General features: G+C 26.1%; 1 protein-coding gene across 1 annotated transcript in view; it reads right to left on the reverse strand.

Moving 5' to 3' along the window:
• LOC107446113 (nucleolar protein 6) overlaps positions 1-27696 on the reverse strand; it is a 91258-nt gene that overhangs the window by 1696 nt on the left and 61866 nt on the right. The window contains exons 2-16 of the mRNA XM_043048196.2: positions 20749-20868; positions 19513-19670; positions 17776-17896; positions 17487-17572; positions 16714-16829; positions 14664-14772; positions 12591-12710; positions 12348-12496; positions 11459-11693; positions 9532-9652; positions 8114-8268; positions 4718-4881; positions 4452-4604; positions 2490-2587; positions 641-852 (exon numbers count right to left, since the gene is read on the reverse strand). Of these exons, the coding sequence (XP_042904130.1) occupies positions 641-852; positions 2490-2587; positions 4452-4604; positions 4718-4881; positions 8114-8268; positions 9532-9652; positions 11459-11693; positions 12348-12496; positions 12591-12710; positions 14664-14772; positions 16714-16829; positions 17487-17572; positions 17776-17896; positions 19513-19670; positions 20749-20866 (2115 nt within the window). The 5' untranslated portion in view covers positions 20867-20868. The remainder of the gene's footprint in view (positions 1-640; positions 853-2489; positions 2588-4451; positions 4605-4717; positions 4882-8113; positions 8269-9531; positions 9653-11458; positions 11694-12347; positions 12497-12590; positions 12711-14663; positions 14773-16713; positions 16830-17486; positions 17573-17775; positions 17897-19512; positions 19671-20748; positions 20869-27696) is intronic.

Consider the following 27696-nt stretch of genomic DNA (forward strand, 5'->3'; position numbering starts at 1 on the left):
TCATAAATTTGTAAGGAATGGGATGTAATAATTGCAAACAACACAATAAAAACTAAATTTCTGTTGATCCTCAAAAAGGGGAGTTAAAAACTCTCGTTTTTTGTCTCAGACAGTTGCAAAGCTGAATAATAAGCTGATTTTCGAACCAAGTGTCAAAACACTAATATATGAATAAGAGTCAAAACTAGTTTTTTTATTATTTTTTTAAAATTAGACTCTTAAATATATCAAACAAAATTTATTCATTATCCTTGACTTCTTAGGAATTTGAGTTCTATGATTTCTCTAAATTGATAAAGTTCTCTGACTTTTCCTTTCTGAGGACTCCCTGAATAACATCAAATGAGTTAATAAGAAATGTTAACTTTAACAATGTTCTGATTGGGAGTTATGCAAATTATTCATTTATACAAATGCTGTGGGTTTTTTAATGCAAAAAAAAAAAAAAAAAAACAGTTTTCAAATTTAAAATATTGGGCACCAGGTGCGAATCTTTAAGTGACTTGAATACCAGGAGCCTGAGATTTCAGTTTCTCATTAACACTAAATAAAATTCGGTCTAATTATTAAGTTTAAAGCTAACAACTAATAGTATTTTTTAATTACATTATTATATTTTTGTTAATTCCAATGAACTTACTTTACAGTCAAAAGATTTGCAGTTAAGGAAAGCTTCTTTCAAAGTATTTAAGCTTGCTTCAGCAAGCATTATTATCCTTTTAAGAATGACAGGTGGAGGCTTGTTTTTTGTCCACATGTTGCCTTTTTTATCAAATGGAGTGATGATAACCATGGGTGGAAGAGTAGATCTCTGAGAAGTAAAATTTGAATTTATTTCTTCTATATCTTCAGCTAAAAATAGGAAAAGTAAATAAATTACAATACAAAAATTAACAAGATTCACGCAATATTCATAAATTTAATTTCTTTTTTCAAGGATGGTTACACTAAGGTGGTTAACCAGAAACTAGCAATAAATAAGGTCATTAAATGAAAACACAAACAATATCATAGAGGTAAACAATTAATAAAAATGTTAATTAGTTGTAAGAAAAAAGAGAAACTTCAAATGCAAGGCTAAATTTAGTTTTATCTATGCTTCAAGAAAATTTTCTAACAATAGGAAGCTATTGTGATTTTTCTATTCTATACTTGCAATAATTGTTAATTTCAATAACAATAAGTGTTGAAAATAGGCACTAGATCATATAAGTAAGAAACAAAGAAATGATATCTAGAAAAAAAAATGTCTGTATAAAACAAAAAAATACATAACTAATCATTCATTAGCTAAACAATCTTTCTTAAAAGCAGAAAAGAAAAAAAAATTAAATATGATTTTATTGCATAAATTACAGTACAGGAGGGGTGCTAACCTTCTTAAATTCAAGAATATAAAAAAATTATATTTGCACAATTTAAATAAAAATAATTATTTATAAATAAATATTTAATAAAAACATTTATAAGAATATCATTATTGATTAAAATTAATTGATGATAGATGTATTAGGCAGAAAAGGAAAACCTAATGAAATATCATATTACAAATGAAAATTAGTGAATTTTTTTTTATAACTTTCATATATTATAGAATTGTTAATTGGATACAAACATCATACAGACACAAAAATGTAACAATTACAAAGTTGGAGAATTTATGGAAAGGAATCGGGAAACACTGACTTACAAATGTTCCCTCACTTTGAAGATAAAATTCAATATTTTGTTAAAATATACTTCAATGCTTCTTTAATCACAAGAAGAAAAAAAAAACATTGTCAGTAGGTTATTTTATTTATGATTCTATTTTTTTCCTCACAATTAAAAATATATGCCTGTTGATATCAAATTTCATAGATTAACTTCTACAAATTTGACTCATAGTAAGTAATTTCAAAACAAAAATGTGTTACAAATGACAACAAAAGTGGGTAAATTTTGTGATCAGGAGCCAGTGGAGCATGTTCAAAATTTCTCAAATATTCAAATTGCAATCATGTGATCTTTTCCAACAACTCTGTTTATAGTTTTTAAATATTCAAAAAAATTTTTTAAAAGAAAACAACCCATAAAGTCCCATTTTAAAAAAAATAGTAATATTCAAATTCAATTTATAATTTTCCAGAATTTAAGGATCTATCTCACTTCAGTAATTTTTAATTGCATATTTTATATGATTTTTTATTGATGAAAAAAAAATTGAAAAAAGAAATTAGCACAGCGCTGTTCAATATTTTCGTTACAAATAAAAACTTTCAAAAACATTTCATTTAACTTTAAATCACTTGTTAATAAAAAAAAAAAAAAAAAAGAAAAGAAAAAAACTCANAAAAAAAAAAAAAAGAAGAAAGGGCGAATATCTCCTCTCTCTAACATTTAAACTAATTAAGTTTTTAACTCTTTACAGGAATAGTTTTGACGATTCAAAGCATACTATAGTGGTTCCTGGGCCCAAAACTTGCCCATTTCTTAATGATAAAACTTACCCGTTAATTCATGATTTAAATTAACAATCAGAGGAACTGCTGTCCAGTTGTGAGTAATTATTAACGACAAGAAACGAATAAATGCTGTTTGTGGAGAGCTGCAAAATAGTTTATTGTTATTAGATAAGTGTGAGAAGGAAAAAGTCATTGCAAATAGCTCATAATAGAAAGCAAGTGAAATAATTAACAAGTGGAATTTAAAACTTAACTGAAAAAGTAAAACTAATGACTTAAAAACAATTTCAGTAAATAAATGAGTTTGAATATTTAAGAATAGCTGTTTGCAATACTGAATTTTATTTGTCTTGCAAAAAAATGCGAATGAAAGAACAAGGTCCGGCTTATACAGCATTTCTAAGACAAATTAGAAATCTTAGGCCAATTTGTTAATATACTCACGTGTTCTCACACTTAAATAAATAAAAGATACAGTTCATAAAAAAGACCAATGAGATTTTTTTATAATAAATATATTATCAGAGAGGAATAAGAAATAATAATTAAAAAAAGCATAAAAAATATATCTCCTTAATTCTTGCTCCTTTGAAACTGAAAATATTTACCAATTAAATTATCAAATTATTACATAATTTAGGATTAAAGCAGAAAAAAACTCTTGCACATTATTTCTTTTTGGAAAAGCAAGTGATTTAATAATTTTTTTAGACTTCTTCGAAGTATACTAGTTTTGAAATTGCAGTCTGTTTTAGTTTTATGTAAATTATAGTCATATAAAAATGCATTAACATCTATATACAACTTAAATGTGATTCCTTGATTCAAATCACAAGAACTCCTTTGAATATTATTCAAATAAGACCACTTTCAACTGCAACATTAGGTTGAAATCGAACAAACGAAGCAGAAGAGTTACCCACAGATAAAGTCTATCATTTTGGTAAATCATGTGATTTGTATTCTTCCTCTGCCAATTAAAAAAATCATAGACATTTTTGAAAATATGGGTTTGAAGAGAATTTTTAGCAATTGTTTTAATTTTTAATTAGTAATTACTCACAGAGTTAAATCTTATCATATATATTTATGCCGGTAATCAACTGAAATGAATTTTTATAAGTGAATAATAATAATAATTTAGTGTAACAATTTCAGATACAATAATGATAAGTTTACATTTTTAAGATTTAATGTTGAGATCTCTTGATTACATATTTTAAATTTCAATATGATCAAACAATACTTTTGTCTAATAAATAAAAATTTGTAATCATTTATACATAAATAGACACATATATTAACCTGATTAGAAAGAAATAATATAATCGCAGTTACCTTGTACTAAATCATAATTAATCAAATAATGTCATTTTATTTTTAATAAATAGCCAACATGAATTAAAAGCGATTAGAGAACAAGGTCAATTCTTTCTTCTGGAATTCAAACCGAAATTGATTCATAAATTTTAATAAATAATTCCAAACATTTATATCTCTTAATAAAAAACAGTATCACATAAAGCAATTGACAAATTTTGCAGTGCTTGAATTCAAACATATTGCCAGATTTTTAATTTCTATTCCCTTCATTTCTCTTTCAGTGTGTTCCTTAGAATAAAATGTTCCAGTTAAATCGGGCAAGAGCGATTTTTTCAGAAGCATTTGAAAAAAAAAAAAAAAAAACCCCAGTAAGTTTATGAAATGATTAAAATCGATTAATTTTCCAATTTAAGTGGTTTCAACAGTTGTTGAATTAGTGTTCATATTCTAGTTATACCATACAGGAAAGGGTTAAATGGTTAAGTTTCCATTTAGACTAAGATTTTATTTAGATTCTGAGCACAAAAAACCTGATTTTGAAAGGAATTTATAAAAAGGAATATAGCTCATATACTAGTTTGAAAGAACATGAGTTTATAAATTTCAAAATTTTCTTTCGATTTTTGAGACAAATTGGGGGTTTAAAAATCCCCCTCCCCCGACTTTTTTTGGTTGACAACTCACTTTGGACATGTGAATGGTTCAGGATGAACGTAAAGAGATGCAACAATGAGTTCTATTGTGAGATCATCAATGAATTTATGTTTCAATTGAGAGGAAATCCATCTTTTTGCAATTCGGCAAGCAGTACCATAGCTGTTGTGTTGTTGGTGAAGCCTGCAACACAAATAAATTAGATTTATACATATAAAAAAATAGTGCATAATTATCATATAAATTTGATCAGTATAAAAATAACAGACATATCTCAGAGGAAAAAGCAAATATACCCATGAAGAATGCTATTCAATTTGGGAAGAATTTTAGTTGATATTTCTAACTTCAGTGATTCTTTGGTGTCTTTAATTTTTATGCTACCATCTGGTGACTGAATTTGTTTCTGCAAGTTAATTTCTTTATGACAAGCCACTTCAAATCGGAAGACAAAACCATCCTAAGAGAAATTATATATTTTTTTTAATGTTTTCACAATAAAAATGCATGCATATTTACATAGGAAATTTATCTTACATATTCACATAAGAGAATCACAGCACATATTATTAACTCTATAAAACAAAACGAAAAAAACGTGATTAAACCTAATATTGTGAATTATTTCTAACTTTTTCTTTCATAGCATAAAAATTTCATAAATTTTTTTGAATTTAAAAGTGATAATTCATTTTACCTGTAAAACTGATTATAAGAATAAAATATTGTAATTGAACAAAAGTGCCCCTTGACACTAAAATTCCAGATATTCTAAAAAATGGAGTTAATTGACATTTGCAGTGAACATTACACACACACACATAGTTAAGTAATTTAAATAGTAAAATAAAATTTTAAATGAATGTAAATTGAATCAAAAATAGTTAAAAGTGCAAAAACAGCAGAATAATAATAATACATCTTTACATGTATGTTTAGACAATATAAGATAAACATATATGCAAATATTCGATTCTAAGTGGCTGCTTGAAGACTATCCATGGTTACAAGCTTTTCAACGAAATAAAGGCAATCCCTACCCAATAAAGACCACATTATCACAACCCTGCTGTTGGTCATAAAATTACTGACCTTTACCTCCATAACCCATTTTGCCATCATGCTGCTTAGCACAAGCAATGCCTTCTTTAGAAAGAAAATTTTTTGTTGTTAAAATTACCAAATTCAAATTTTTTAATTACCATTTAAACACAGTTATTGATTAGTTTCTTAAGACTAAACTAATATGCTCTTTTTTTTATTTAAAAAAAATACATATTGATGTGCAATGAAAACCCTGATATTTTTTCAATGTGCAATTAATGCAAGCTGATTGAACCTTATGGTTCAGTAATTTTCAAATTTCATCTTATTAAATTGAAAGATTATTTTCTCTCTCTCTCTAAATATATATATGTTTAATGAATAAATACATAGAGATGGAGATATTTATACACAAAATTCTATTCATAAATACAGTAAAACTTAGGTATAACGATACTGTTCATAACAATATTTCTTTAAAGTCCAAGTACAACAATAATTTACCTTTTCAGAAAGCTGTCAACCAGAATTATCACTTCTCATCTGGATAACTTTAAAAAAAAAAAAAAACTGTTTGGTTTTGTCTCTGTGTCCAGATGTCCATTCTCTTATTGTTTCTGAGAGAAAAAATATTCCACTGAGAAAGGGAAGCTTTACAAAGGTGTCTGTTCACAGCAGTGTCATGAATTTCTTGACGCATGGCGAGGGAACAGTGATTACCCCCACATCCAGATCTTGAGGAAAGGGTCTGTTTGAACAGGTTCTAATTTTTGAGCTTGCTTACAGGGAGGGTGCTGTGCAGAATTTTTTCATCACCAGAGTGTTCACTTTTAAATCTTTTCGTTCATAAGTTAGTCAATACTAACTTCGGACTGGCAGGTTTTGCTTAAAATTCAGTATTTGCTATTCTTAAAGTGATGGCTAGGTGTAACGCATTATCATTTAAAGAAAAATTAAATATCATTTTAAAAATTAATGAAAGATTAAAGCAAGTTGATGCTGCTAATAAAATGGGGTTTTACAATCAATGATAGATACTATTTTGAAGAAAAGAAATCAAAGATGCTGCAGAAGGATGTAAATTTAACAGAGGAAAAATAAAGATTCAAAGATGCAGTAAACAATGATGGTAACAAAGCTACATTAAGATAGCTCCACGAAATGTACCAATAGTGGTCTGATGATAGCAGAAAAATCAAGAACATTTGCGTCTTCATTGGGAAACAATGATTTTAAGCCAGCAATGGGTGGATTACCTTACTTTGTGAATGTTATCTTAAGTGAAGAGAAGTCTATTCTTGTCAATGATGACACAATCTGGAAACAACGAGACCAGGAGCAGATTGAAAAAATGAATTTTCTTGAAAATGTGTGCAATGTGGATGAAATGGGCTTATTTTATTAGTGCAATGCTAAACAAAACAATAGTATTTAAAGGACAAAATTGTAAAAGTGATAAAAAATCAAAACAGGAATTGACAGTCCTGCTTTGTGCAAACAATACTAGTACTAATAAGTTGAAGATAAACATGCTAAGTTTGCTGGTTGACTGCAAGACAAACAAGAGAGCCTGGATGATGAAAAAAATCTTAATCAATTAGCTCCTTGATGTGCATAAGAGATGAAAAAAATAGCCTTCATAGTTGACAACTGCACACTTCACAACAATTCCTGATGTTTGAAAAACATTAAAGTGTCTTATTATCGACCCAATTACAAGTCGATTCTTACATATTGCATTAGATTTGAACATAAAATGTTTCAAAGGATTCTATCAAAGAAGACTAGAATGTTGAATGTTGTCTAAATAAAACTCCTAAATCCTTATGCAGTTGCTGTAAAAAAATACAAGCGATTTGATTTCTGGAGGTTGGAATTCAGTGACACAATCCACTATCTAAAATTGTACAAAGAAAGGTTCCTCCTTTGAAGAAAAATGTGATGAAGAAGAAGAGTGTGTAGCTGGTATAACTTCAATTGTCAGAGCTTTCTAAATCAGTTTTTTTCTATTTAATATGGATGAGTTTCTTAATTTTGAATAATATGTTGATGCAAGAGATGAAGAGATTTTATCTGAAGTTATTCTGGATGATAAGAGTGATAAAAGGAAGAGACAACATATTGTTCTCAAAACAAAAATCAAATTTCACTTCTGAGTGTCATTATTTAAAAAACTGCAAGATTTTGTATTAATGCTAATAAATGTATTTGATGCATATTTGAATTTATAAGATGAACTGAAATTTATGCACATACATGCAAACATCAATTGCTCAGGAAAAAAAACTGGATATTTTCTTAAATTATTTCTTTTTTTTGATTGATTTCATTTTACCTTAGAAGATGGACACAAATCTATGTGCATGCAAATATCCATTGCTATTAAATAAATAAATAACTGATTCTTTTTTTAAATGATTTCTTTTTTACAATTAAATTTATCTTTATGTCACTTTTATGTATGCTTTCATTTTGTTTCTAATTGCAAGTGAAATTTTCACTTGCAGATCATATAAAATTAAATTATCATTAATTTTAAACTAATACCTTTTATAATTACTTAATCACAGTTTTCCATACAGTATAAGTATAGACAAGTACTACTGTATTTGCAAATTTAAAGGGCTATAATATATATATCATCTTACTTTAAATATATCTGTATGAGTAACAAATGGAATTGCCATTAAGGAACATTGGGATTTAGCCAGCTCAGCAATCTTTACTTGAAAGGCAGCTTTCACTCTCTTCAAAGCCTCTACATCATTTGGCCACTTCCCACTACCTTCAAAGTGAAGAACAGCTGCGGAAATAAACATCATTTTATAGACATTTGACTTTTAAACACAAGAAAATAATACTACAGTTTAGTAAAAGTAATTTTCAAAAACATATAAAAGATAAGTTTAACTATTTTAGCTGCATTAGCCACAGTTTGCCTGTCAATTGCGCAAATGTGGTTTTTCAAATCTCCATTCCAATAGTCATGTGTGACTGATACATTTGTTCCCAGTACACTGGATATTAGAAAACTGGGTAAAAGTAGAATAATAAACTTATTATATAGTCATAATGTGAATGTAAATAAAACATACAACTATAGTTAAATAAGTTATGGTAATTGTAAAAATACTAATGCAAAATTTAAATTTATAAATTAAGCATAGCATATACATACACATAATTATAATTAATTACACTTTTAACTACATCTTAGCAAAAATATAAGCAATATTTTAAACTCATATTTCTAATTACATGCATACTAAAGTTCCTTAGGTACTACTAACAATATAGAGGAATGTGGGGTAAGACCGTATAGCCAAGATTGACCATGTAGCTCAGCACTCTCCCCTACATACATAATAATATAAATAAAATATAAAATAAATATAAATGAAATCTGTATTATATGGCATGCATATTGTTGAATAACCAATTTTTTTCAAGTTACAGACTGGAGTTAAACATATTTTTTAATTATGTTATTAAGTTATGCAGGTTTCATAATAATTTAGAGCTATATTTTAGTTTTTAATGATGTTCATAAATAAGGTGGGAGAGTTATTTTTGTTTCAATTATACTTAATTTATTTAGATTTAATAACAATTTCGAGCTATATTTTAGTTTTATTAATGCTTCATAATTAAAAGAGAAGAAAGATGCATTTTATAATAACTATTGGACAGCAATTGTTTTTTTTTTATGACTTTAGGTTGTACAAAGGGGATAAAAAAACTGTTGCATCTCAAAACACTAAAATTTATAATTGTGTGCAAGGAAAAAAAAATTAAGGAGTTCTGAATTTCCAAATGTTATTGCAAAGTAGCAATGAAATGAATATAAATTAAATTGCACAGTTTTATGACTTCATCTTACAAGATATACCAACGAGACTAAATTATATAATTATCCAATGAACTGATTAAGCGAGCTAGCAAAGCAATAAAAAGAGAACAGCAAAACCAATTTAGAGATTGGAGAGTCCAGCGAGTAGGGTAAGGACCTAAAATGTAATATAAATTACTACATAAAAAATTAATATTAAACAATTTGAAATAATACCTTTTAAAGCAGGAATGTAAAGTGGCACTTTAGAGAAATCTTTTTTCAGTTTCATAACTTGCCCATCGACATAACATACGGAACTATCTACTTTATGGATTATGGAAAGAGGAGGAAATACCTGTAAAAAATGAAACATCAATGTAGGTTTTGCAAAAAAAATTAATATATTTCATAAATATTTAAATATGATAGTGAGAACATATCTATCAATCTTTAAATACTTATGACCTTTAATTATTATTTCTTTTAAATGAATATATAATATTAATATGAAGGTAATATAAAAATAAAAGATACTATAATTAAAATTAACTAAATGCTGAAATGTGGTTGACGCTCAAATACAAGGGTAAGAAAATTTAGCAATTCACAAATTTTTTTCTGTAAACTAGCATTCTAACTTTCATAAAAAAAATAAAGAGAAAGTATATTATATAATAAATATAATCAAATATGTATTCATTTATCCAAAGCAAGCAATCTGATTGATTTTTGTATAGCTAAATTATAAGGATTTTAGTCGTGACATTGTTTTAAAATCAATTTTCCTAAATAGCTCTAAAAAAAAAGTTTTTTTTTTTTTTTTGCTATTATTAAAAGAAAACTTAACATATTTAGAAATTTAGAAGTTAAGTTAAATACTAAAATGCTCATTTAACAGTTTTTTGACAACTAGGAAATTTTTGTTAAAAATTTATAATGGAATAGGGCGAAAATGATGAATATAAAAGTTATACACAAAGAAAAAAATCTTTTCTTGAGATTCTGAATTACAGCAGCATACTATTAGGGGATAAAATAAACCATTTGTGTGCATATAAAAAATAAATAAAATGAAGAAAAAAAACCTGAATCAATTTTGATTTAGGGAAGTGTTCTATTAAAAGAGGTTCAAAAAATCATGGTTTTACAGTAATAATATATTAATTTGAACTTTATTTTGCATGAAATTAATTCATAAAAGTTTGAAATTATATTAATCATAATTAAATATACATTTTAAAAGCAACTTTTTTATTTTGTTGAAATTTTCAGACAATGATTAAAAAAGGTAAATGATTTTTTTAAAATTTATTTTTGCAAATAATAATAATTAAGTGGAAAGAAAAAAATTCTTTAAGATTTGTAATGTCAAAACTAAAGGTCACCAGGTATTTACATAAAAAAAAAAAAAAAAAAAAAAAAAAAAAAAAAAAAAAAAAAAGGCATTAACTTAAAAAGTGCTACGCTTTTTTTGTGCCATAAATGATTCTCATCCTCATATTTTGCTTTCTACTATTTTCACACTAATTACTAGGGCATTAATACTCATTGCTGATTCTTGACACACAAATTTCTATGATTTAATGTTTGTTTTTTTAAATTCTGACCATTGAAATTCAAAAATTTGATGATAATAATCTAAGAAAAAGAAAAGCCTTATTTCATATAAATATGAATGATCCTTGTGCCAAAACTCACCCCTAATTATTAATGTTCTAACAGTTAGTGTGAAAGTAGAAAACAAAATAATTCTTAATGTCATGGCTTACTTTTGGCACAGAAATACATAATAAATGGTTTGCCCTCAACTTTGATCCCAATTTTTTTAAAGAAAAATTTAGAAAGTGTGTCAAATAAAATGAGTAAGCAATACTGAAATAAATAACCTTAATTAATAATACTAAGTCATGAGTGTATATACCACTTACTTTCAAAAGCAAAAATTACTACTTTGGGATGACTCTACTTTAAAAAGCGGCGATAAGCTGAGATATGTACTTTCTAAAATTCAATTATAAGGAAAGTAAGTTAAGCACAAAAAATTAAATAATTCCCCCTCAAGACTAACTATTTTCAAAATTTGAAGTAGGCCTGGTACATGCACCTTTGGTTAGAAAAATGTAGGGTAAAACAAACAGAAAATAAAAAGTTTAAAACCTACATCAGTAAATCTAAAAGCAGGTGATACTCCTTGTATTGATGCAATAAGTAAAGGAAGTTTTAAACTCCGAAGTTCTTTAGATAAGCTGTTGAATGATTGCATCAATTTTGTGAGAGATTCTTCACCAGTGCCGTATGCAGAAAATTCTTTGGCAAAAATAATGTCAGGCAATTTCAAGACGCATTCAGTTTCAACACCATTTATTGTAACTTCTGTCTTCGGTATTTTAAAATGCCTGAAAGAAGAACAGAATCATTGAGATAATGTAATTTAGAAGAACATACATGAAGAAAAAAAATTAAGAAGTAACATACAGATGCACTCCCTGTCATGATTTTATTTTTTACTATTACATTTCCTATTAAAAATAAAATTTACTTCATTAAATTCAGTAGCAACTACATTTAGACATAGCAGTTTTTAATTTAGAAATGTCTCTTATATCTTATTTGCCCTTCCTTACAATTGAAGGTATTAATCATTTAATGCTAAATAGGAAATAAGTGTTTAATTACATGTAGTATTAGATCTGTTGAAAAACATCTCAACTCAAACTTTTCTTCATTTTTCAGCCCACAAAAGATTTCTCTCTGAAATTTTCATAATTTTCCTTTCATTCGTATTTATTGTTTGATAGATAATATTGAATTATAAACCTTATACAAAAGGTGTTCTAAAGGCTATTTTCCTCGGCAATAATATGGTAACTAGACAATAAATTTGTTTTATTTCATTACTATTACTATGGTTTGAAATGCCAGTCAGACGAAGTATGGTGATTTCTCTCCTTAATCTACATAATAAAAATCATCTATGCAAATTATGCTTCACAGTAAATAATAGATAATATGCAGGAAATTACAGTGCAGCTTAGGAAAATAATACATACCTTTCAACAATATCTTTCAGTATTGTACAAAAAACTTCTCTTTTATCTGCAACGGTTACTGCAGGCCAGAAAACAGCTTCCCTTACAGACCCATCTTGAAATCTTCTTAATTCTGATTGCTCTCCCCAAAATTCTTGAAAACTTTTTGCCTTCAAAAATAAATAAAATAAGAAATCAGATTTATAAAATATTAAAAAAACAACAACTTAGAATCCAAAAAGAAAAGATGGATGCAGTAGTTACTTTAGGGTCATTTGCTAATGGACCTTTTTCCAAATTACTTAAAGGCACTTCTGAGTTCAAAAGAAAACCAATAGTAACCAGGTTTTTATTAACATCAGGAGGAAAAGTAGTTACAGGCCACTGTAAAACAAAATTGAAAATTATTATTATTTTAGAAAACAATACATACCTAGAATATCACTTGATTTTTTTTTTTATCATACAGCAATAACTACCACTTTAAAATATTAATATTCTAGCTGATATCTGTGAACAGATAATATAGGTAAAGAGTTTGATGATAATAACACTAATCTCTCTTTAAATGCTATATTTCTTCTTACTCGTCAGGTGAAAGAGGAACAAAATAAACGAAGAAAAAATAAATTATAGAGCTGCACTCTCTGAAACAGATAAAGAAATAAAAATATTCCTATTAAACAAAATGCATACAACGTATTAAAATTATAAGCAAGAAAAAAATAATTTTAAGGGAATAACTTTCAATAGACAAGGAAAATAACTGAAAATTTTTTTGATTATTAAAACAAAGTTGAGTGACAACTATTTTAAAATGATCTGTAGGAATCTTTAGGTCTATTGCTTTATTATTCTGTATATCTTTTTAATGTTGGCTTATGCATGCATCAAAAAGATCAATTACACTCATAAAAGAAAGAAGAAAAGAAGATACAACAAAGAGAAACCTATCAAAAGCAGAATTTTACATAATTTTCAGTTTATTCCCAATCAAAATTTCTTATTCGGCATAATCAATATTTTCCCTTTAGCTCCATCTTATTTCTGAGATGAGTAAGAATGCAGACAATTTTTTTTCTTCCATTTTTGTGCTTATGAAATAGGTGGTGATTCAATTAGCACGCACTTAATTAAAAAATACTCTTTTAACTCTCGAATTTCATATAGACACACTAAACATAATCATTTGAAATTGCTTTTAATTTGATATTTATTTTAACTTTAATTTTCGTTTTCCATTTACTATATTTATAAAAAAATTTTCCTTTTAAAAAAAATGCTTTTATTAGTTAAAATTCCGCAATTTTGATTTAACATTAAACATAGAAGAAAAAAAACTGCAGATATATTCTGAAGATTATGAATTTTCTACAGTAAAAAATATCTAATTTGAATTCAGTAATTCACCTAATATATTACTCCATTTAACTCTCACTGGATGAAGTTTTTCCATTAACATGAACAGCTTAAGTGAGGTTTATACAGGACCATACTTCATTTTATTAAAATATTACAGACACTGAAGGTTTTTTTTATGATAAATGATGATAAAATGAAATAAACAATGTTGATAAAAAACAATTTCATTCATAAATAATTTTTCTGTTAGAAAAATACATAAATTTGTACTGATATTATGCAAACTTTTACCAAATTAAACTTTGCACAGCTAAGTTAGGTGTATAATAGGCCCAATTACAATTTTCTATTCATATCCACTCATACATTTTAATAGTCTACTTTCAGAAAATGTGTTACTCACATTTTTCTGACAGTAAATTGGTACATAACACAAATTAAAAACCATTTTTCTGATACTAATTATGAAGTAGCATACAATATGGACACAACATTTAAAAAAAAGCTCTAAATTTTGAAAAAACTTTTGGGCTCTAATGATATTTATGGGGATAATTTAAGAAAGCAGATACTAACAATTATTAGGAAGGTCAATTATAAAAAGATTTTTAAAAGGAAGCATGAACGGAATATTGAATTGAGGTTTATTATGGAACCTATTTCAGTCCATGACAATTATTTTTTAATTATCATTATAAAGAAAAAATAAAATAAGAAAAACAATATAAATTTTTAAAAAAATTTGAAATTGTTTTTCAACAGCTTTTGATTTATTTATAAAACAAAATTCAAAGATTCACTGATTACTTTAGAAGAATTAAAAATTTTGAAAAAATAAAATAATTCCTTTCTAATTTAATTCTAAAGAATAATTTAATTTATTAGAAAGAAAAATAAACTTAAGACTTTGCAATGAAATAACTAAATAAGTTTGTTATAAAATAGAAAAAGATTAATGACACTAAAAGTACTCACAGATATAAAAGGACTTTTAGCAACATCCATCAACAATATCCTATCCCCAAGGCCTTCCTTAATTTTTTTGCACATATCTGGTAGAGAGTCTAGTTTAAAATCCTTCAAACTGTAAATATGCAATAAAGTTTTTAATTTTCTGCATGTTTTCATCAGGACTTTTTTCGAAAAAGCTATGCATACTTTAAAATTGCCAAATGAGAGTTTTAGTCAAAATTAATGTAGTTAGTCTGTTTGGATACAGAATACTATTATTTTTTACTCTCCTTTTTATTTAATAATCTAAATTTCAATTTATCACTTTTCTCTAACTATCATGTGCCCCCTTTTACGATTAGCTTTGATGATAAATCATTATTTTACAAATATTGCATGTAGTCTGATTACATAAATATCACTTGAAAATGAGGGCATCAAGATTTAAAAACAAAATAAGTAAAATCAAATTTTATCATTGTTAACTATTAACCTGTAATATTAATATAAAAGTAAAAGCAGTATCTTATTTGATATGCCAAAAAACATAGAGAAGAGGCTAGAAGGGAAAAATTTTATTTTTGCTAATTTACTAATAAATATTTTGAATATATCTAGTATTTATATTAAAATTTGAACACATATCTCTATTTTGAACAACACATAAGGTAATATGGATGTTTTAAAAAGATAATTCAACATTTTTAATTTATACAAAAAGCTGTTTTTAAACACACTAGTTTCATGCTATGGGTTTCCTAAGTCTGGACATAATTAAAAAACTATTTAATCTACTGTTATTTACAATTAAAATGGAAATAATTTTTGTCTAAAAATACCAGCTTCGAGCAAAAAAAATCTCTATAATAATTAATGTTAAAGCCTAATAAATACAGAAATGCCAACTTATCCTATCCGAATGAAAGATTTTTGACGAATATTTAAAATGGTAGCAAATATTTTGCTTTACTATTCCATTTCTGATATAATTGATTTGATTTACGATTATTCGGTCACCTCAATATATAAACAATTTAAACTAATATATATGACCTGATAATAATGCAGTGAAATTTTTAAGTGACAAAATCAAGTAAACTTGACCTTACTGAAATTTTCTTTACAGCACTATTAAAGAAATCTACAAAATCAGCATTGGTGACTATATTAATATTGTATCATGGTTCCAACAGTTATTAGAAAAATTTAATAATGCTAAAAGTATTTTCCTGCAAACAATTATATAAATTTACTGTAAAAGGCTCTTAGGAGCCCTGTTACTATTGATTGTCCACAGTAGCCCATTGGAGTTATTTGATTAAATAAATAACTGGTTAATTTAAAAGTTTGAAACAAAAACGGTTATTAAAATATGTAAAATTATATTCATTCATATCATATTAACTCTTATTATTAAAAACGGTGGGGGAAAAAATCCTAAAATTATAATTAAGCAAATTAAGAATGTATTTTATCACAATAAAAACATTGTTTTATAATTTGCCAATTAACAACATGTAACTACATGTAAGATTGTTACAGTTTTGCAAATATATATATATATAAATAGAAATTTCATGCTTTAAATAGAACAGAAATATTCCAGTTGTCTAGAATAGTTCATTTTTTTATAGCATAGAAAATAATTATGAATTAATAAGAAATTAAATAATAAAATAAACAATTATTTGCTTGTTGTCTAAAAAATCCTGAAGTTTCAGTTTGAATTTTTGTTAGTATATTGGGTGATTTCATATATTAATTATAATACATATAAAACTGAAGTCTTGTATATATATATACTTATATATATATTCTTTTAACAAATAAAATGGTACCAATGCCCATAACTTTTTTTTTAATAATTTTAGCTGAACATTTTTACAAGGCAATTTAGTATGTCTGTAATAATGAAGAAATACTTTAGCTAAGCTTGGTTAACTTTTTCTCATAAAATTTCGTTATCTACTGTTAAAAACAGTAAACTATATGAACTGTATTGTATTAATCACTAGTAAAGTATTGATCATTAAATTTTTTAAAATTAAAAATTATTATATTTAAAATAACTTACTGTAAGAGATATTCGAACTTCTCAACAAATGTAATTTTCTTTAAGAATAAATAAGTAAAAGTGTCTAAAGAAGTACTATTCAACATTGCTAATGCCAGTTTCGCTTCATGTCTCAGCTAGAGGGAAAAAAATGGAATATTTTGAAATCAAACTTCAAAACAAATTGATAAATACTTTAAAAAAAGTCATATAAAATAAAAATAACTAATGCAATCAATACTAAGCAATAATTAAAATTATATGAGAAGTCCAGGATTATGAATAAATGGACAAAAATTTTGCAAGACATTAAGGAACAATTACATAATTACTTTGAAAATAGTAATAACATATTAAAAGAAATGATTGCAATGTGAATGAGTTGATTGGCTTTAATTATCAAATAATTTTTACCATTACATATAAATTGAAATTGTAAGCAANCTAAGCAATAATTAAAATTATATGAGAAGTCCAGGATTATGAATAAATGGACAAAAATTTTGCAAGACATTAAGGAACAATTACATAATTACCTTGAAAATAATAATAACTTATTAAAAGAAATTATTGCAATGTGAATGAGTTGATTAGTTTTAATTATTAAATAATTTTTACCATTATATATAAATTGAAATTGCAAGCAATGAAGAAATAACATTGCTCGCACTGAAATTATCATTAATTATAAGTCTATAAAATAAATTTAAAATAAAGTATGAAAACTACACAATTGAAGCATAATTTAAATCTCTATGTTAATTTATAATACGTATAATATTAGTTTAATATACCATTTGCAGAGTTTCTTCACTAACGGAATAAAGGACATCATAACCTGTAACATCTTTAAACATGTTGCGTGGTATTGAATTTGAACCTAAATGTAGATAAGAATATGTTATTTACACAAGCAGAAATAATGACGATATGAATTCTTTATTAAAACGTATTAATGAATATGAGGTTTCCAATGGATATTATATAGGGGCATTTTTTAGGAGTTCAGGGTATATTGTAAAAATAGGAGGTGTAGGCACGTATGAAATACATAAATAAATAAATAAAAGAGATTAAACTTACTTAAATCAAGGATGGCATACTTGAATATTTCATAGCTGCTCATATACGAAGATATTCGTTTATTTTGTAGCATAGAAACAATAAATGATGACAAAATAAAGCCATTCAGTCTACCATAACCCTGCAAAACAAACAAAATAAGAGTAATACACAATAAGAATAATATTAATTACAGCATCAAACAATAGATAAAAATGTAGTAAAAAGAATTCCTTTGCAGCTTCTTCTGTTTTATTTGGTGTACTTAATTAGTTGTGAAATCTATAAAATGATATTTAAATTAAAGGGAAATGCAACTATTCATGGACGAAATTAAAAATTTACCAAGCATTAATGTTTTTATAGTTGTATGTTATTAATCCTATATTAGATTTGGTTTACATGCTAATCTTTTTCTTTTCATTAAAAATACGGTTCGTAAATAACTAGATAATAGTATTTAGACAATAAGATAATTGAATAAAAGAACAATCCTACAACTTTAGAAAACTGAAATAGGTACAATTTGATCTAAGACTTATAGACTATTTAACAGGGGTGATTGTGACACAAGTGAAAAACGCTGAAAATTTTGTGTGCAAAAAGTTTAAATTATAAAAAATACCTATTTCGTATTTAACATAATTTTTTGAAATTAGATTCATAATTAAATTACCTACCAATGAAGATATATCATACCTTTATAATAGCTAATATAAGAAAAGCCTTAGTTCTCCCAAGAATTGCAATATTGGATTTTAAAATCACGTAAATAAATATGAACTGGGATATTGGTTTTCAAAAACGTGAATACGAAATGCAATGCATGATTTTAGATAGCTTGAATATCTGCAGATATTAAATCATGCATAAATAAGAATAACCATGTGTAATTTTTTTATTAGGTGAATAGAGAAATCAATGTTTGGTATTAAAATCACGTGAATAAGAATCGTGATAGTAGCGGATTCCAGAGCAGTTCCAAATATTCCAAACAGCGAAAATCCACCAGAATCACACGTATGTAAATGTCTTGTTAATGGGATTCAGTAAAAGTTTCAAAATTTAAATTTCAATTAGCGAAATTCCGCGATATTCTTAGAAAATCACAGGCCCAGCTCCTAATTTTTAGACACGGAAGGGTGATACGATAAACCTAAGTCCGGAATATTAAAAATAATATTAAGACAGTTTATTGAAGTATATTTTAGGATACTCAGGTGTTTTCATACTCCTTTCCCCCAACAAATATAGTTGAACTAAAAATATATCAAATATACAAAATAGTTGATCATTGTAAAAAAAACTTTTACTTTTCAAAAACAACTGAAAACAGTAAAAGTATACTTAAAAATTCGATATCTGGTACAATTCTAACTTGGAGCAAATTAAAAATATGTTTTGTTTACAATTATTAGTTTTATGGGAAAGTTCTCTCAATGTTTAATATTTACTTCCTATTTTGTGAAACTCTCTCTTTCCACTATATATATATATATATATGTAACATAAAAAGCTTCAATTAATCTTTTTATGTTAGTTTCTCTGCTATAAAACTTCTTCCTAATTAATTATTCTATTTGAAATACTTTCTCACACTTTTAAAAGCCACATCCTGTTCTTAAATCTATTNTATCTAAATTAAATGAGATATTATTATGTTTGAATTTCACTTTTAAAACTATTTTAAGACTGTCTAATGTTTAAAATACCTATTATGACAATTCATAAAAATAAAAAATCTAGATTCATACTTACACACATGAGTTCTCTAGTGAAAGCCCATGTCTTTAACAAAATTACTGCATCTTTTAAACTTTGTGCTGACAAATTACTTTTTACATAATCATTTAATTTAACAAGAAGTATATCAGCTAATACTGTGGAGTTGTAAAATGGTGTTGGCTCATCAATTGCTATAAAATATAATAATATAATTGCTATAAATATACTAATTATTAATATAAGGAACAATACATACAGTTTATGAAAATGTAAAGTTAAAAAAAGACATACTTCTTAAAATTTGATGCTTTCTGAACACATATTTTGATAATAGATTGCAGTGTTAGCATTAGTTATTACTTAATTTTAGCTTAGCTTAATTTAAAAAGAAATTAAGTTTAACATAAATCCAAAATTCAATTTTTGAAATACTCCACATTTAGTAAATACACTGGATATTAAATGGGATATTATCTGCATTTATGAAATCCATGCTTAGAGTTAAAAAATGACTGTAATATAAGTGAACTTAGAATTTTTGCTATGTGATGGAGGCGGCACCAATAAAAATGCATGAAGAGCGGTTGGCGAGGAAAAAAATGTGCCAAATATCGAGTACATATGCACAACAAATCAGTTAATCAAATCATATTATGAGCAAAATAAGTAAATAAAAAAAGGAGAGTTAAAAAATGATATGCTACATAAAAATTTTCATTAAAAAAAATATATTTATATATATTAATCAAATGACATGCTAATCTTCTAAAAACAGTCTACTTTTTTTCTAACATAACAGAAAATATGAACTCTTGAAATAATCATAAATTTTTTTTTTTGAAAACATGTGCATGAAAAAACATCAATATTTTATTTGCGTATTTAAAAAAAAAAAAAAAAAAAAAAAAACCCTTTTTTAAATATTAACTCCACAAATAAATTTCGTAAATTTGTTTTGATATAGTATTACATTTTAATTGTTTATGAAAATACAAGTATATTTCATAATAATTACACTTCTATAGCATTTAAAATTTAATATGAATGAATGATGAGATAAAGAACCTGAAGTAAGATAAGAGTCTAATGATTCCACAAATACCAAATAATAAGTATTTTTTGCTCTTCATTTGTTTTAAAAATGAGTATCAATGGACAAATAAAATTTTGATAAATAACAAGAGCAAAATATACTTGGTAGAAAACATGCAGCCAAGTTATGCATAAAAATAAAATGATAATATATGCATGAAAATAATAAATACTTACCGCCAGTATTACCATATAACCAAGATGATCGAACATTATTTTTATCAGGAAGAAACCTACTCTCCTTGAAAGCTTCTTCACACGGAAATGCAGTTAAACGAAAAGAAAACGAAGCCATTCCTAATAATAACAACAGTTATGTTAATATTAACTATTCCTACAGCAAACGTTATTTTTGTTCAAACGTAAAACAATACAAAATAATACGAAAGTTTTCTTTTAAATAATTAATAAGTGGAATCAGTTAAATGGTTTTATGGGAGAAAAATAATAAAGTGACACATCTTTAGATAGTAATTTAGTTACAAATTTCCGAATTGCATGATATAGTTTTGAGACTTCTATGTGATTTCAAAGATCAGATAAAAAGAAGATAATTAGTGATCGAGTAACAGTTCTTCACTAGAAACAAAATTATAAGGAGAGGATAATAGGGCAATCTATGAATAACTTACAAGAGGAAAAAAAGGGGCCGACTCAAAAGAATGGAAAGGGTCTGCTTATAAGGACTTCTTCCTAAGCTATCACTATGAAATTTTAAACAAATAGCTTTGCACTGCTAAAATATAGTGCTTATTTTTCAGTTTAACTTTTCTTCTTAAATTAGAAGAATTTATTTCAAAAGAAATGTTTAAAAGTGCAGTTATATATGTATATATACCCAGTCAAACCCTGCCATAGTAAACTCCCAGATATAGTGAACAAAATGTTCGCTCGTGTGCCTTTCTACAAACGTATAATGTTATTTTTTGTGGATATAATGAACCAAAAAAAGAGAGGAAGTTGGATATTATGAACTTTTTTCCGTCTTCGACAGATTTTCTTCATTTTTTTTTTGTAATAATTTTAAAATTTCTAGTTTGAAATAATTTTAAACATTTTAAAACAATTTTAATATTTTTAAAACCCTTTTAAAATANCCTATTATGACAATTCATAAAAATAAAAAATCTAGATTCATACTTACACACAAGAGTTCTCTTGTGAAAGCCCATGTCTTTAACAAAATTACTGCATCTTTTAAACTTTGCGCTGACAAATTACTTTTTATGTAATCATTTAATTTAACAAGAAGTATATCAGCTAATACTGTAGAGTTGTAAAATGGTGTTGGCTCATCAATTGCTATAAAATATAATAATATAATTGTTATAAATATACTAATTATTAATATAAGGAACAATACATACAGTTTATGAAAATGTACTAAAGTTAAAAAAAGACATACTTCTTAAAATTTGATGTTTTCTGAACACATATTTTGATAATAGATTGCAATGTTAGCATTAGTTATTACTTAATTTTAGCTTAGCTTAATTTAAAAAAAAAATTAAGTTTAACATAAATCCAAAATTTAATTTTTGAAATAATCCACATTTAGTAAATACACTGGATATTAAATTATCATAGGATATTATCTGCATTTATGAAATCCATGCTTTGAGTTAAAAAATGACTGTAATATAAGTGAACTTAGAATTGAATAAAGATGATTCCGTTTTTGCTGTGTGATGAAGGCGGCACCAATAAAAATGCATGAAGAGCGGTTGGCGAGGAAAAACATGTGCCAAATATCGAGTACATATGCACAACAAATCAGTTAATCAAATCATATTATGAGCAAAATAAGTAAATAAAAAAAGGCAAGTTAAAAAATTATATGCTACATAAAAATTTTCATTAAAAAAATATATTTATATATATATTAATCAAATGGCATGCTAATCTTCTAAAAACAGTCTACTTTTTTTCTAACATCAACATAAAATATAAACTCTTGAAATAATCATAATTTGTTTTTTTTTTTTTTTGAAAACATGTGCATGAAAAAACATCAATATTTTATTTGCGTATTTGAACAAAAAAAAAAAAAAAATATTTTAAATATTAGCTTCACAAATAAATTTTGTAAAGTTTGTTTGATATTGCATTACATTTTAATTGTTTATGAAAATACAAGTATATTTCATAATAACTACATTTCTATAGCACTTAAAACTTAACATGAATGAGTGATGTGATAAAGAACCTGAAGTAAGATAAGAGTCTAATGATTCCACAAATACTAAATAATAAGTATTTTTTGCTCTTCATTTGCTTTAAAAATGAGTATCAATAGACAAATAAAATTTTAATAACTAACAAGTGCAAAATATACTAGGTAGAAAACATACAGACAAAATATGCATAAAAATAAAATGATAATATATGCATGAAAATAATAAATACTTACCACCAATATTACCATATAGCCAAGATGATCGAACATTATTTTTATCAGGAAGAAACCTACTCTCCTTGAAAGCTTCTTCACACGGAAATGCAGTTAATCGAAAAGAAAACGAAGCCATTCCTAATAATAACAACAGTTATGTTAATATTAACTATTCCTACAGCAAACGTTATTTTTGTTCAAACGTAAAACAATACAAAATAATACGAAAGTTTTCTTTTAAATAATTAATAAGTGGAATCAGTTAAATCTAAATTAAAAAGTTTTAGCGGAGAAAAATAATCAAGTGATACATCTTTAGATAGTAATTAAGTTACAAATTTCCGAATTGCATGATATAGTTTTGAGACTTCTGTGTGATTTCAAAGATCAGATAAAAAGAAGATAATTAGTGATCGAGTAACAATTCTTCACTAGAAACAAAATTATAAGGAGAGGATAATAGGGCAATCTATGAATAACTTACAAGAGGAAAAAAAGGGGCCGACTCAAAAGAATGGAAAGGGTCTGCTTATAAGGACTTCTTCCTAAGCTATCACTATGAAATTTTAAACAAATAGCTTTGCACTGCTAAAATATAGTGCTTATTTTTCAGTTTAACTTTTCTTCTTAAATTAGAAGAATTTATTTTAAAAGAAATGTTTAAAAGTGCAGTTATATATGTATATATACCCAGTCAAACCCTGCCATAGTAAACTCCCAGATATAGTGAACAAAATGTTCGCTCGTGTGCCTTTCTACAAACGTAAATGTTATTTTTTGTGGATATAATGAACCAAAAAAAGAGAGTAAGTTGGATATTATGAACTTTTTTCCGTCTTCGACAGATTTTCTTCATTTTTTTTTGTAATAATTTTAAAATTTCTAGTTTGAAATAATTTTAAACATTTTAAAACAATTTTAATATTTTTAAAACCCTTTTAAAATACATTTTAAACCCCGATTTTTATAACCCTCTATAGCATGAAATGTAGCAATAAAAATTTTTCGTTCCTTCATTATTGAATTGGTTCAGCATTCAAAGAATCCACAATCTTCCAGTATCTGAACAAATGCTTCAAGTCAAAGCCAATGAAGAGATTAGGTGTGACTACTTTTATGTGCTCAAATCACTGGTTAGACAGGTTTAAAAAGCGGAATAACATAAATTTAGGATAAATTATAGGAGAGTTGGGAACTGCCTCCATATATGATGTTTAGGATTGCTCATCAGCTAAAGATGACTACATTTCTTTNGTGAATACGAATCGCTACATAGGTTTTTAAAAAGACGTAAATACGAATTACAATATCGGATTTTTAAATCTCGTAAATAAGAATCGCAACGTACAGTATTCAAATCGCATGAATAAGAATCGCAACACACAAATATGAAAAGCTATGTGTGATATTAAAATCGATTGAATAAGAATCGAGATATTAGCAGATTCCAGGTTTGGGACCTCTAAAAGGATTGTCAGAAGCAGCGCCGTTTGAACTACGAAAATCGGATCTATCTGGAGGGTGGGTAAAAAATTCGGAAAATCTTATGTGCTGCGTGTAAAAAGGGAGAAAATAGGTAAAATAAGTAGAAATGAGAAAGGATTGGTAGCTATGTAGTTTGAATTTTCTGTTCCTCTTTGAAAATCGGTGAATTTTCTGAAAAAGCGGAATACTTATTTAAAAAAATGAAATTTTTAGAAAATCTGAATTTTTGATCAAAAAGCTGAAATTTAAGAGATAAAAGTGAAAAAAGCGGAAATCCGCTAAAAAGTGGAAAAATCTCATCCCTGAATTATACGTTTTTCTCTTAAAAGTAAAATTATATGAAGTAAAATAAATTTAACAAATGTTTTAAACAAAACTAATTAAAAAAGGCAAACGAACCTTTATTTAAGGAATATTATATCAGTTTTTTTTTTAGTAACGTTTAATATTACATATTTATCATAGATAAAGCATTATATTGCATTGTTAAAAGCAAAGAAAAAAAAGTTATTTAAGTAAAATTGAATGTAAAATTACAGAGAATGTCTGATATCTAAAATTATGAAAAAACATAGAACTAACAGTCATGACAGAAACAAGCTAAGACATCAAATGAGAAATTGGGAAAGTAAATCAACATACCATCCCTTTATTACCAATTGGAAAATGGCAGTAATTTATGATGTATAAAAACACTCAATAAAGAACAACTGCAGTGTACCTAATCGAAATACATGCATGTCTGGTTTGCCATATGTAACAAAAGTTGGATTGTCTAAGTATATGATAAATGGCTTAAGGAGTAGCTTTATTGGTTAAATCTTTAAGGGATTTGAATTTAATTTTAGTAAAAAGCATGAAAATAATTTGAAAACCAAAATGAGCCAAGTTATTAGCAAATTTGTAACTGAAAAAAAAAAAAAGTATAATAGTAAAGTAACAGATAAGTTAGGATCAGAAGTCTCTCTCCCTATAAACTTTTCTTTTTCACAATAAAGCTATTTTTGATCATTTTTAAGAATTCACAATTGGTAGATCCAAGATTGTCATGTTTTACTCAAAACATGTTGATTTGCATTCTATTTTAATTATGAAGCTAATAAGGGTTTTTTATTGTCAAGCACCTGGATAATGCTTAATCTTTCACTTTCATTCAAAATATAATAAAAGTAAATAAAAAATATGAGGAAAATTTGTTACAAATATGTCAAACATTTAAACCAAAAGGAAGTTACATAAATAAAAAGTATTTTGATTTACATATTTTAAAAATACATTAAGAATATATATTTAATGGATAATTTGAAAATAAATGCCTGATACTATTTAAGCTAATCAATAACCAATTGTCTACATGGAACACCGCTTTCCTCTCTCACCACAGTTTCAACTTATAAATAAATCTCATTTTATACAATACTGTATTAGTTTAATCATATTGTAACACAAAATCACACTTACAGTTTCAAAGCAATAATTTTTTACCAAATAATTACTAAAATATTATGTAACCTATATATCCAGAATTTTCTAAATTCCTGTGGCTGGCAAATGTACTTTTAAGGCCTCAGAAAATGTTTATTAACATAAAAAAAAAAGATTAATCATATCTGAAGACAATTTACCTGCATTTTCAAAAGATTAGTGTGAGAATCTTCATAGGACTTTAAACTATTCAAATCATCTATACCAAGTTCATTTTGAAGAATCTTTTTCTTCTTTTTGTTCTTGGGAAAATGCACAACCTTCCTTTTATGATTAACAGATTGCCACTCAGAGTCTGTATCACCCATATTTTTGATCCTACATAGAATATTAAATTAAAATAAATGAGAACATATTTCACTAAATTTAATATTTATACATCTCATCATGTATGCATTAATCTAATAACATAGAATGTTTTGCTATGTTGTAAAATGCTACTAGACTAAGCTTCAATACTAATATGTTTAATACACTTAAATTACAGAAATAAAAACTTGAACTTAAATAAAACTTAAACTTTATGTATAAAACATAATAAAAATTTAAGAAGCCAGAATGTAATTCTGAACTTTATATTTGCAGGTAATAAATTTAAGTTAGGATTCTTCTTAATAAATACTTATTTCACCCTTTAGAACAGGAAATTTTGCCTGGCACCCAGTTAATAGATAAATACTTACTATTCTAAGTAGTAAGCTATAATTTTCAAAAAATTTACTCACATTCAACTGACAGAAACATTAATCATTTTCAAAGTAAAGATTTTTTCACATAATATCCAGACTTCTTTCTTTTAATTACTCTTTTTTATGTTTTGATGAAAGTGTTTGATAAAAAATCACTTTTAAACATTTCTATGATAATGACTAGAAAATAACATTTTGAATCAATAACATTGTTTTAAATGTAACAAAATAATATCTTTCTTGAGAGAAAACGGATTTCGTCGCCAACTTGCTGCAAATATGGTAATCCTCCCCATCTCCCCTCTTTTTATGATCTGTATGCTCTCCCCAATATTTCAAAGAAATATATATGTATATATATATATTCAGAGAGAGAGAGAAAAGCTGACTTAAATTGATTATGGAGACTATTCCGTATATTTTTCTTTGCAATTAAAATTTCAAGAACTTGAAGAAATAGCTACACGGTTAATCGGTCGAATTTAGTGCCTAAAATCTAACACCTTTACTGTAGTTTAAACAGATATAATTAAAGCAGTAATTTAAAAGAGAAACGTAGCTTTTCTATTTGGAGATAACAAGTAAAGTTGCAAAAATCTATAGTAAACAATAAAATAAGCATTACGTCAATTATTAAGTCTTCTGTGAAAATTTTCTAAAGAAATAAGATTATTAAAATATCTACAAAGTAGATTTTCTGACAAAACCTAAAAAAACAGTTCACTTGATCAGAAACACAAATTTACTTTACCGTTTTTAAATTTCAATGTATAGTGATGATATAAAATTTTTTTTAAATTTATTATTGAAAAACGTGCTTTAAAATTTGTTTACAGTTTTCGCTATTAGCTGTTCATTTCTGCTCTATTCAAGATTCGCTGTGAGCTAAAACTTTTGATATTTGGTCAATTTAGGAATTGGTAACTGGGCGGAGTGAGCTTGACGCTAGCTTTTATCCATCAATCTTCTTATAACCCTATATTGATTGTGTGGTGTGACCAAACTTTTTCGCCAAAGCAATTGGCGTTGTTTAAACAAAAGCTATTGTTAGAGGAAGCCATTCTCTGTATTTGG

This window comes from Parasteatoda tepidariorum, chromosome 2 (assembly GCF_043381705.1).
Source record: "Parasteatoda tepidariorum isolate YZ-2023 chromosome 2, CAS_Ptep_4.0, whole genome shotgun sequence".
NCBI lineage: Eukaryota > Metazoa > Arthropoda > Arachnida > Araneae > Theridiidae > Parasteatoda > Parasteatoda tepidariorum.